The following is a 12195-nucleotide window of genomic DNA, read 5'->3' on the forward strand; positions in this document are numbered from 1 at the left end:
GAGGACTCCCTGGTCTTTGTGCTTCAGTCACAGGAGCACCTCCCAGGGACCCCAGGAGCCACAGAGAGCAGGGCTGTGGCTCGAGGGAGGCCGCAGACAGGCGGACAAGTGTGGGGAAATCCTGCAGGCCAGAGCAGCAGAGAGGAGGATAAGTCACAACCAGCCCGCCTCTCTCGGCCTCCAAGGGCCCACAACACTGTGTCCTGGGCGCGGGCACTGTAGCTCCTTCACGAAGGGGAGGTTTTGATTCAGCACCAATCTCGAGGGCTATGCCAGCAGTGACATCCCATGCAAAGGCAGCTGCTGGGAGAGAGGGAGGGTGACAGGGCGCTGAAAAGCTAGGGGGCTGGTTTGCATTGCATTGCACTCTCCAGAGTGGTGGGCGGACTAAAGGAGGAGCATGCTGCAGTGTAGGCGGGGCGCCAGTGGACAGTGAGGGCCATGTGGGCAGGCGGGGCCCCAGTGGATGAAGGCCACGTGGGAGTGGGAGCAGGGGCCCCCGGGGCGGAAAGGGCCATGTGGGCGAGTGGGGCCCCAGTGGACAGTGAGGGCCATGTGAGCTGGGTGGGCAGGGCCCAGTGGGCGATGAGGGCTGTGCTCTGTTGCTCAGACCGAAGGCAAAGACCCCTGAGGTAGCTCACACCAGGGCCAGCACCTGGGCCAGGAAAACAGCCTTTTTGTTCTGGCTCTTTCTCTGCAAAGGCCCCAGGGCGCTGCCCACTGTCAAGGACCAAAGCAGGCCCGGGAGTGCGGGTGGGGCACACCTGTGGTCAAAGGAGGACGAGGCTGGGGCTGCGCAGCTGCTGGTACACCTGCAGGAGCTGCTCAGCGGTGGCGCGGGAGCTGGCCTCGTCCTCCAGGGACAGCCGGTCACGCAGGGCTTGCACCTCCCTCAGCAGTGCCTGCGGTAGGCGGGTGGCAGGTGAGGGCGCGCTGCCAGGGCTGCACCTCCAATAGGGACACCCCATATGCAAATCCTGCTGGGGACTCTTGTCTGTGACCTTAAAGTGTGTCAAGTCTAGTGAGGGACATGCGCTCGACCTCAGGAGCTGGAAGGGATGGGCTGACTAGGAGACCACACCTCCAGGTGGCAGGAAGAGTCCAGACAAGGTAGGACAGCAGGTGAGCCATGTGGGGATAGAGTGGCAGGAGCAGGGTGCCCTGAGGTGCCTCTGACTACTGCTGGGGGCCTCACAGCTATGGTGGAGACAAGGGCTTGCTCCCTTCTTGCTGGCACTGGCCCAGCCAGAGGGGGCCCTGACCTGCCCTATCTGCCATCCTTGGGTCAGGGGAGTTGAGCCAACTCCCATCTCTTGCATGAGGACTAGGCAGTGCCAGTGTGTGCTGTGCCCAGAGGTGGCTGGGGTGGCCCTGGTGGTCCTCACTGTCCAGTGAGTAGGGAGTAGGTGGTCCTGGTGGCCCTCGCCACCCAGTGGATGGGGGGGTAGGTGGCCCTCGCTGCCCGGTGGGTGGGGGTGGGGTCCTGATGGTCTTTGCTGCCCATGGGTCGGGGGGTAGGTGGCCCTGGTCGTCCTCACTGCCTGTGGGTGGGGGGTAGGGGGTCCTGGTGGTACTCGCTGCCAGTGGGTGGGGGGTAGGGGTCCTGGTGGTCCTTATTGCCTGGGGGTGGGGGGTAGGGGTCCTGGTGGTCCTCATTGCCTGGGGGTGGGGGGTAGGGGTCCTGGTGGTCCTCATTGCCCCGGGGGTGGGGGGTAGGGGTCCTGGTGGTCCTCATTGCCCGGGGGCCTAGCAGGACTCACCTCGTAGTTGGCGTGAATCTGGTGCAGGCACTGCGTGTGCAAGTCAGGCGGGCTGGAGCCCCGGGCAGCCTGCTCCACCACCATCGTCTGGGGACACAGAGGGCATTAGGAAGGCGAGGGGGGTTCCTGGCATCTGCCCCATACCCTTCGCAGAGGCAGGACCCCTCCCTTGGTTTTCCTTCCGACCCTGCCCCCCACCACTGCTGCTTCACACTCGGGTTCAAGCTTCCCCTCTTCCTGCCCTTGGCTTCAGGCCAATGCTTGCCACTCCTGCCCCAGCCAGGTCCTGACTCAGGTCGCCATGATGCCCCTTTGCTCACCCACTTGGCTCAGCCCAGCCAGGTCCCTGCAAACACCCTGGTCTCCCAGCTGTGGTCACCCCCTCACTGGGGCCACGGGGACTGGCGTCTCAGGACACCTCACAGAGACCACATCGTGCCAGCATGTTCCTCCCTGAAGGCCTGGCTTCCCACTACCCCGCCTCCCAGACATCCCTGGCCCCACAACGTGTGAAACCACAGGTCCTTTCGGGGGGAACCACTCTCAGAGGTGGGGTCTCTGGTGAGCAGCATCTTCCTGATGGGGAGCCCCAAGACCACCCACCAGCTGGAGGCCCTGGCAGTGGATCCCCACCCTGGGCATGAGCCCTGGGCTCCACTGTGCACGGCCCTGGTCACTGGGGCTGCCACTCTGCATTCTGAGATGGCACCTGCTGCCCACTCCGGGCTGCCCTAGGGCTGTCCACAGGCACGTGGGCACACCTGGAGAAGGGCTGGGTGGAACAGACGGCAGGTTCTCAGGCTCAGGGTGCCTGGCGGGGCCTGGGGTCATGCACTAATGGCAGCTTCTCCAGAACCCACTTCAAGGGCCAAGGCCACATCTTGCTGGAGAGCAGGCGGGGCACCAAGCCAATTTTAACCTGTTGTTGTTGTTAAATGCCACCCGGTCAGTGAGGGCTCACAGTGAACCCACATACAACAGAACAAAGCACTGCCCAGGCCTGTGCCGTCCTCACAGTTGTCATTATACTTGAGTGCGTTGTTGGCAGCCACTGTGTCAATCTATCTGTTGAGGATCTTCCTCTTTTCCGCTGACCTTCTGCTTTACCAAGTATGACGTCCTTCTCCAGGGACTGACCCCTCCTGACAACATGTTCCAAGTATTTGAGATGTGATTTCTCCATCTTTGCTTCTAAGGAGCTTTCTAGCTGTACTTCTTCCAAGACAGACTTGTGCATTCTCCTGACAAGCTATGGTATAGTCAACATTCTTCACTAACATCTTAACTCAAAAGTGTAAATTCTTCTTCAGTCTTCCTTACTTACTGTCCAGCTTTTGCACGTATATCATCAAAATAAAACCAAACCTGCTACCGTTGAGTCAATTCTGACTTACAAAGACCCTGCAGGGCAGAGTAGGACTACCCCATGGGGTTTCCAAGGCTGTCATCTTTACGGAAACAGACAGCCTCACCTTTCTGTGAACAGCTGGTGGGTTAGAACTGCTGACCTTTTTTGTTAGCAGACAAGTGCTTAACCACTGTGCCACCAGGGTTCCCACAGCACACGAGGCGACTGAAAACACATGGCTTGGGTCAGGTGCGCCTTAGTCTGCAAAGCGACGTCTTAGCATTTTAACACGTTACAGAAGTCTTTTGTAGCAGATTTGCCCAACGCACTACCCTAAAAAAACCAAAACCACTGCCCCAATGCACTTCAGTGTTTAATTTCTTGACTGCTGCTTCCACGCGTACTGATTATGAATATAAACCAACCAAACCAAACCCAAACCAATGCTGTCGAGTCGACTCCGACTCATAGCGACCCTATAGGACAGAGTAGAACTGCCCCATAGAGTTTCCAAGGAGCGCCTGGTGGGTTTGAACTGCTGACCTTTCGATGATTCTGAATATACGTAAAAGGAAATCCTAGAGGTTTTTATTCCAGTGTTCCTTGCTTGGGCACAGTGCTCGGAGCAGCCCACTCCTGGGCCTGCAGAAAGCCACCTTCCCTAGGAGCTGGGAACTGGCCAGCTGCTTCCTCCTGCCTTCCTGGCAAAGACAGGAGGCTCAGAGCTGGAGGTGCCACATCCTACGACCTGCACCTGTGGCTGACTCAGGGCATGGTCTCTGCCTGGCCAGGGATTGAAGCGGGGAGTGAAACCACCGCCCAGCTCACCCAGCCCTTGCAGCTGTGGGCACCTCTGCAGGATACATGGGTGGACAGATGGGCATCTGCCAGCCTGGGGAGATGCAGCAGGCCCACCTACTCGGAGCTCAGCTCCAGAGAGGCACATGTGGGAGCAGAAGGGAGCTGGAGAGGGGGTCTCCTGCACCTGAGTGTGGTTGCCGCCAGTGAGGAGCCCAGCTAATGCTGCCTACCTGGATCCGGCTGATGACTGCCTGGTGTGCCCGGCACATGTTGGCTAGGGAGGTGCTCTCCACCTGGATCTCCACGGCCTGAATGGGGCCTTCAGGGCACAGGTCGGTCACGGCCACCTGTAACACGGGCAGGAGGCTCATGGCTGCCCCAGCTCTCACGGCTCAGTGCAGATGGGCCTTAAGCCTGGGTCCTACGTAACATCAGCCCCACCTGGGGCTCGCCAGCCACTGAGGGAAAAAGTCTGCTCACTCTGAACAGCCCACCCAAGGACGCAGGACTCATACGCTAGGGCCAGAAGCAGACCTACTGCCCACCCGAGGAATAAAGTGGCTACTGGCACCACATCTCCCAGGAGACCCTGCCCCACATCCATTTAGCATCCCGGGTCCCCTTTGGATGCAGAGCCGGGCCAGGCTGGGCACAGGAAGTTGACTGTGACCTGCGGGTGCTGCCTTGGGGGTCTGCTTTGAAGGACGGGCCCAGCAGAGAGAGGCCGAGAGACTTTCTGGCTGGCCCTCCCTAGACAGTGCCTCCTAGGGTACTGGAACACCCACCCCTGCCTGCCTGCAGGGCCAGGTCCCAGCACCACGGGCCAGGGACATCCCAGTCCTAGATGCCAGCTGGTCTGGCCCAGCAGTGCTCCTCGGGGATAGTCCCGGCCGCCTGGCTGCTCTGGCAGCACCTGGTTGTTGCACCTGAGGGCCTGTGGATGCAGGCCCGTGGCCAGCTGGGTCCAGAAGCACCACAGTATGGAGGCGTGTGTAAGGAGGAGACACTTGAGGGAGGGCTGGGGACTGAGAGCATCCCCCCGTGTTAGTGGCAGGATGCCTCCTCTGAGGAGGCCCTGGTACACGGCTTCTGATGAGGTCCGAAGCCAGAGATCTTGCAGGGAAGACCCTGGTGGCTCCTGGAGCTGCAAGCACAGACCCTGAGGGTACAGCATGCACACTGGGTGGCCTCCCAGCCATGCCTGTCAGCATCTCTGGCTCCGCAGGTGCAGCCGAGGTTCCAGGAGGGACAGGGAGGACAGCGAGGACTGCATCAGGGAACACCTGCAGAGCATCCCACCCTCACAAAAACCCTGAGCACTATGCCACCACTGCTGCCTCTGGCCCCTCAACAGCCACCCCAGCCCTGGGACCTGGCAAAGAGGCCAGGACTGACCACAACCCGCCCCAGTGCCAAGCGGTTCTGCACCGCTGATAGCTTTCTTCAAGCTCTGGGACGCCACCACTGCAGGCCCAGGAACCTGGTGTACAACCTGCTGGACCCCAGAGCAGCTGGACAGACTCCTACTTGCCTCGTGGACTGTGAGGAGGATGTTGACGCCGTCAGGGGTCACTCCTTGCACAGACGACAGCGCTCGGGCCCTCAAGACGTCCACGGCAGCATTCTCGGCCAGCAACCACCATAGGGTGGCACAGCACAGGGGTACACCTGCAGAGGGTGCCTGTGAGCATCAGCAGGCCCTACGTGCAGGCACCTGGCAGGAGAGCACCTGGCTGCCCCACAGTGAGGTGCTTGGTAACCGGCCCAGAGAAGGGGTCGCCTGAGCCCCCAGTACACATCTACTCCTGTCCGGGAGTCGTGCCTCAACATATGGGTCTAGGAGAGCGCTGCAGAGCAGGGCAATCGCTGGGAGACCCCCAACAGGGACCAGGGCTTGGGGGAGGGGAGGGTGACTGCGTCCGGGGCTCAGGCTTCCTCTGGGCCCAGGTGTGCAACCCACCTGTGCACGCATCGTCCAGAGCGGCCCTCAGCAGCTCCGTTGACACCTGAATGGAGGCCACAGACGGGGACAGGTACTTGGCCCGAAGGGTGGCAGGTCCCACCAGCACACTGCCCTGCTGGTGGCAGGCTCTTAGGAAGGTGTCCACAGGGTCAGTGGGCAGCATGGTGAGGCGGGCTGCCTGTGTGCCGGGCACAGCCAAGCCAGGAAAGCGGAGGCACTGCAAAAGGCCCACGGTGTGCATGCCCAGGGGCAGGCAGATACCGTCCCGTGTGGGTAGCAGGTCTAGGGGGAGCGCCTGGCAGAGGGGGTCCTCTGTGGCGCCTAGGGGGGTGAGTGCCCCACCCATGACCTCTCTGAGGCTGTAGAAGAGCGCGCAGGAGATGGTCACGGGCAGCTCAGGCACGCCATCCTCGCCGAAGCCCAGAGACAGCGTCACCTCACGCTGGGCTCCAGGGGCCAGCTGCTGCACCGGAACCGTGTAGGTGGTGGTGGTGCCAGCCGCATCCAGCTCGAAGGCGCGGGCGCTAGCAACCACCTGGATGCACCAGGCCCAGCCAGGGCCGAGGCTGTGAGTGCCACGGTTCACCAGCTGGCAGGTGGCCATCAGTTCATTGCATAGGCCCTGGCGGCTCCAGGTGGTGGTGATGCTGCACGCGATGGGCTTAGGGCTGCTCTGGTGGGACAGCAAGGCACAGCTCACATCCAGGGCCTCGTGGAGGCACATCAGGGCCTGGTTCCGCTGGTCAACTGCTTTCTTCAGAGAGAACACCCTGGGGGAGAACAGGTCAGCACTGATGAGCAAGGAACCCACCAGGGCCAGGAAAGGGGCACGGTACCTGTCCGTGACGGCATGCCGACCCCAGTGGCAGCCCCCTCCAGGCAGCGGAGGGGATGGGATCAAGGTGACACCTGTCTGTGGGGCAGGTGCGCCATGCCGCTCAGGGCTGCCTCTGGTGGATTGGCCTCATGTTGCCTACCCCACCTCACAGCTGTGCCCGACTGGCCCTTCTCTTCATGGTGATCTGCAGGGTAGCCAGGAGGCCCAGGCACCTGTGAAACACCCTTAATCACATGGAACCTGGAGCTTTTGGCCCCTCGCTCTCAGGACCAGAGAATGGGTAAGGGCAGAGGCCCTGTCTGTGAAAGGGGTGGGGTCCCTGTCTTCCTGGTTCCCCAGTGAGTCGGCTGAACTTGGTGGGCCACTCCCCGAGCAGAGTGGTGTCAGGGCCCCTGACAGGGAGCCAGAGGCAGAGCTGCGGCCTAGACGCAGACCAGTGTTGCCAGCAAGGTGCCAGTCTCTGCTGAGGCCTGCCAGGTGCTCACCTTTCAGAGATGCTGCCTATGCCCGAGAGCAGGTCCTTGATCTTCCGGCCAGCTTGAGCTGCTGTCATCCTGGCTGGGCAGGCCGCCGTGGGGTCCAGGGCCAAGTTGCAGGCCATCAAGCGGCCTCTGGCGGACAGGACCAGGAGCTCGGTGTCCTCTGAGGGGGGATAGGAGGGGCTGGTGAGTGGGCAGGGAGTCGAGGGCAGCGTGTTAGTGAAGGGCCAAGCCCAGTCAGTGAGGAACAGCAGACCCCGGGTGGGGGGCTGTGAGATGCCCTGGGCAGAGTCTCTGCAGGTTATCTCATTCAAGTCCCCACAGCCCTGTCCACAGCACAGCGGCACACCACAATAGCACCAGGCCTCTCATATGGGGTAGGACAGAAAAGGTAAACAAGGTCCCACTTTGGGTGGGCCACACCTCTGGGTGCCTCACAGAACTGGTCTTTCCAGAGGTGTGGTTCCCAGGTGCTCCACTGCCTAGCCCTGCTCTACTCCTGCTCTCCCTGGACCTTTCTGGAAGTCCGGCTGTCACCAGTAACATCCTGCCTCCTTTTCCAGCTCTGGGACTACAAAGGGGCTCTCGGGGACACACAAGGTTGCTTCCCAGCCTCAACCCCCTCAGACCCTAACTGGACAGAGCCAGGCAGACGTTCACGCCCGTCCCTGAGAAGCTGTTGCCACTGGCCCCACAGCTGCTTGTGGGCATCAGTTCACACGGCCCAGCCAGCTCCAGCCACTTCCATTTCTGCCCTCCCGTGACCGCCTGGCTTCTGCCACGTAGCTTCTCACAGGTGTACTCACAGCCATTTTAGTGGGGAATACATAAAGGTAGGGCGCTCTGTTCCTTCTTTCCCCCAGCACTGAAACCCTCTGGGTTCACACAGGAATCCCCAGCCCAGGTGGGGTGCACACCTCTCCTGTCCCAACCCCATGGCCGAACGCATACACACTACTTGGCAGGCACTACCCACGACCTCCTGGGGCTGGAGCCATGGGGCCTGCGAGAGGATGAGCTGGCAGCTCTCAGACGTGGGAGGAGGGCAAGGTGGGGACAGACTATGCTGTCCTCCCGGGTGAGATCTGCAGTCTAGCTGGCGATGCATACCTTTGGCAATCCCGGGTGACACCGATAGGGCCACAACGCTGCAAATACTCAGGCCAGCTGGACACAGAATGGGGGGCAGGCCAGGCTGCATGGCACCCTCGGGAGCAATGCCCTGGGCCAGGTCCACAACACAGAGGTCCCAGGGGGTGCTGTGGTAGATGCGGCCACCCCCACCACAGGCAGCGCACAGCATAGGCCCTGGGAGGCGGTACTCCCGCAGCTCTGGCACCAGATTCCCCACCTCATCCTCGATGGCCTTGATGGCCAGTGTCCGGCCATGGTGGCCAAGGGCCACCAGGCAGTCGGCATGTGTGTCCTTGCCCGGCAGCTCCTGCCCCACAGCCTCTGGGGCCCAAGGCTCTGTTCTCAAGGCTCCAATGAAGACAATGGGCTCTTCTAAGTGGTGGAGGATCCTAACCAGGGCCCTCGGGTCCCCAGGGGCTGCCCATGAGTTGACCAGTGTCTTGATGACCACACAGCAGAGCTGGCCGTCAGGGAAGCCGCAGAGGACCACAGGTGACTCCAGGAGGGCAGCGTCAGCCCCAAAGAGCAGACCAAAGAGGATCCCCTGCAGCGTGAAGCCCCCAGGGCCCTGGAGGCGACTGTGAGGGGCCCTGGAGTTTGGTGGGGACACATAGCAGAGCACTGGGAAGAAGTGGGGGGCTGGAGGTTCCTCAGGGCCCCCAGCCAGGGGAGCACCGGTAGGAAACACCACCTCGCCAATCTGGGCTGCTGGCCTCAGGTCCTGCCCTAGGCATGGCCGCTTGAACAGTTGGATCTTCCACGTAGCTGGGCCCTGTGCCACGGTGACAAGCATGTTGTCGAGCAGGGTGAAAGCGCAAAGTGCAGCATCAGGGAGGATGCAGGCGTCTGGGCCCACGGGGATCACACCAGAAGGGGGCGCATCATCCTTGCTGGCACCATTGGCCTGGCTTACTGACCTTCAGGATAGAGAACCTCAGTCAGGACAGGCAAGAGGGATCCACATACTTCCTCAGCAACAGCTGTCGCGATCACTTCGTGTCTGGGGTCTTCACAGGGAGCCCTCTTCAGGGTCCCTGCAGTGGCACCGTCACAGCCCCTTGAAGGAGCCAACTCCCAGCTGCTGCCAGGCTGCTTCTTACCTGCCTAGCACCGACCACCAAAGACACACAAAGCAGAAAGACCAGGTGGGCAAGCTCCAGAAACAGGGTTTGGACAAGAAATTCTCAGTGCAGAGAAGTATCTGACTCTGAGGCCACGTGTCCCGTCCTTCTACTGCCTCTTTATGTCACGAGCCAGGTGCACTGCCTAGCTCTGCACTGGCGACTGGGGGAGGCCGATAGTTCCTTCCTACAGACATGGGGCTGCTGATAGCCCCCTAAACACTGGCCCACGGTTCACGGCACTTTTGCTGGTGCCACCAACCACAAAAGGGACCCTCTTTGGAGCCCCTCCCCCTTCTAGAAACACAGCTCCAAAATGAGTTACCGCGAGGAGACATAGCCCAGGAACACCAAATGCGCAGGGCCCTGCTGCATCTCCACCCCTCACGGCTGCCAAAACCCCAGTCACTAAGCGTTCTGCAAGCAGAGACTTTGGGAGAAGGTGCAGCGGCCCTGGGCCACACAGGAGGGGCCCCTCCACATAGGGCACAGATGGCGCCCAGAGCTGGAGCCGCCCGGAGCCCCTTTCCCGAGTGATGACCACTTAAATGCTGAGGGACAGAACCAGGGTGAAGAGAATGGGGTGCGGGATGGGTGATGTCCGAGATCAGGACGCACGGAGGCCATGACAGCCCTGGCCCGTGGAGCACCACCTGGGACACCGCGAGCGGCATCTGCCTGGGCAGCAGGCCCCGCGCCTCACCTGCTCGGAGTGTCCAGCGGGGCGCAGTAGACGCCTTTCCGGGCGCACAGGACACAGAGCGCCCGGCGGGGGGTCAGCAGCTCCAGATGCCACACCTGCCCGGGAAACTCGTAGACCGCCTGGAGGTGGGCGGGCGGCGTCAGGCTGGTGTTTGCACCGCCAAACCCCCTCCTTCTCGCCCCCCGCTCCGGGCACCCCGCTCACTCTCGGCCGCCGGGCCTCCCTGTCATAGACGTAGACGAGCTCGCTCCCGGTGGACAGGAAGACCTCCGCGCCGAGGGCCAGCACGCACGGCCGGCCCGCCGCCAGGCCCCCGGTCGAACAGCGGAAGCCCGCTAGGCAGTCGACCCGCGGCGCGGCGCCAGCCATCCTGTGCCCGCGGCAGGAGAGGATGGTGAGACCGGGCGGCCGGGCGCACGCCCCACAGTCCGGCCTGGGGGCACGGCGGCTGCGCTTTACGGTCGCCCACGACGCCACCTGTGCCGTAAAGCGGAGCTGCGTGGGCGGGGGCGAGTCCGGCGTCCGGAGAGCTTGGCGCGTGCACGGGGCGTGGCCCGGAGGAGCGGTGCGTCCCGGGGGGCGTGACAGGTCCCGGGTCGAGGGCGTGGTCTGACCTGGAGGCGGGTCCGAGGCGTGGCCTGGTCTGGAGGCGGGTCCCGGGGGCGTGGCGTGCCCCGGACCCGCAGAAATGACGACTCCAGCCAAGAGACTAGGAGGTCGCGCCGCTTCGGCAAAGCCAGTGGACGCACAGTGACTTAGTAAAGGGGTCACCTTATTTTGAGCATAACACTGGCCTGCGGTCCGTGCCCGCCGCCCTCCGCGGAGGCGCCCTCCTGGCCCGGAACCGGCTTGCTCCGTCCGTACGCGCCCTTAGAGCTGGCGTCTTAGAGTGGAGGTCTCCGTTTCCTGGGGTCTTGGGAAGCAGCTGGCCACGCCCGGAGGAGGGGAGTGAGCGCTCCCAGCCTCGGTGGGTCTCTTCCTCATCCCCGGGACACCCAGTCCCTTAGCCTAAGCACTGCTGTCTGCAGCAGAGGAGGCTCGGGCCGGGCAATGTGGACAAGAATAAGGCACAGGGTTACTCACCTTGGGGCCAGAGGACAGTAAACAGGTTAAGCCGATGACCGAATGAGTCTAGGGGTGAGGGCGAAGCCAGGCAAGACACCTCCCCTGGTCCACGGGGCGCGCCTCACGACTTCCCCCAAAGACTACAGCCAGAAGGGGGGCACAGGTTTTGGATACGGTGCTGACCAGAGGCCAAGAGCTTCCTTTCACGGAAAAAGGTCAATTCTACCACTACAAACTGAAAGCCACCCAGCCCCCACCCCAGCCGGGTTGATAGCCAGCCAGCCATTGGCTTGTCTGGAGGCAGGGTGGGACACAGACCCACAGTGCATTTGCAGTTTGTGGTTTGGACCTCTGCTCTCCCGGTGTTGCCCTTGCTGCTGGGGCAGGAGCAGAGGGCCAGGGAGACCACACTCCTCTAAAAAAAGCAGCTCTTATTTCCCCACCCACATTACCCCTTCCTCCCTGCACTAATGTTGGGGACAGGGGTCTTCTGACCATCTTAACACTCTACACTGACCTGTCCTGCGTCACTAGCTCTTCGACACCGATTCCCGCTCAATCCTCCCAGGGACTCCCACAAGGGGAAATCTGCCAGGATTGCCCTGGAGAAGATGGCGGAAGACGGGGCTCTGGTGGAGCTGAGTGACCTCACAGCAGCCTAGGTCCGCCAACCTGGGCAGGACAGCCTGTGGTGCTGTGCTAATTCAGGGCACTCCTGCCCCACTCTGTTCTGCGCTGGATGACCAGCAGTCCTTCCCCGCCCCAAACCAAGCCCAATATCCTGTGAGACAAGGATCATAAACATGCCCGATCCACACACTTAGGGGCCCTGGTGGTGCAGTGTGAATCGTTTGGCTGCTAACTGAAAGGATGCCAGTTCAAACCTACCAGCCGCTCCGCAGATGTGACAGTCTGCCGCTGTAAAGATTACGACCTTGGAATCCCTACAGGGCAGTTCTACTCTGTCCTGTAGGGTTGCTGTG

At 61.9% G+C, this 12195-nt stretch overlaps 1 protein-coding gene across 1 annotated transcript; it reads right to left on the minus strand.

Moving 5' to 3' along the window:
• Positions 1–634: 634 nt before the first annotated feature.
• On the minus strand, positions 635–10588 carry FAAP100 (FA core complex associated protein 100). The gene is made up of 9 exons (XM_049860797.1): positions 10352–10588; positions 10148–10266; positions 8300–9240; positions 7196–7352; positions 5870–6642; positions 5441–5577; positions 4140–4256; positions 1761–1847; positions 635–902 (listed from the first exon to the last, which is right to left on the minus strand). Exons 1-9 carry the CDS (start codon positions 10514–10516, stop codon positions 771–773), a joined length of 2628 nt encoding a protein of 875 aa, XP_049716754.1. The 5' UTR covers positions 10517–10588; the 3' UTR covers positions 635–770.
• Between the last annotated feature and the right edge of the window lie 1607 nt (positions 10589–12195).

This window comes from Elephas maximus, chromosome 19 (genome assembly GCF_024166365.1).
Source record: "Elephas maximus indicus isolate mEleMax1 chromosome 19, mEleMax1 primary haplotype, whole genome shotgun sequence".
NCBI classification, from domain to species: domain Eukaryota; kingdom Metazoa; phylum Chordata; class Mammalia; order Proboscidea; family Elephantidae; genus Elephas; species Elephas maximus.

Bases quoted from the DNA above. Each gene is read 5' to 3' on its own strand.
- FAAP100 (XM_049860797.1), bottom strand. From the start codon at position 10,516: ATGGCTGGCGCCGCGCCGCGGGTCGACTGCCTAGCGGGCTTCCGCTGT. The intron at 9,241-10,147 runs GTGAGGCGCGGG...TCTATCCTGAAG, and splicing joins CCGCTGGACACTCCGAGCAG to GTCAGTAAGCCAGGCCAATG. The intron at 6,643-7,195 runs GTGAGCACCTGG...GTTCTCCCCCAG, and splicing joins ATAGGCAGCATCTCTGAAAG to GGTGTTCTCTCTGAAGAAAG.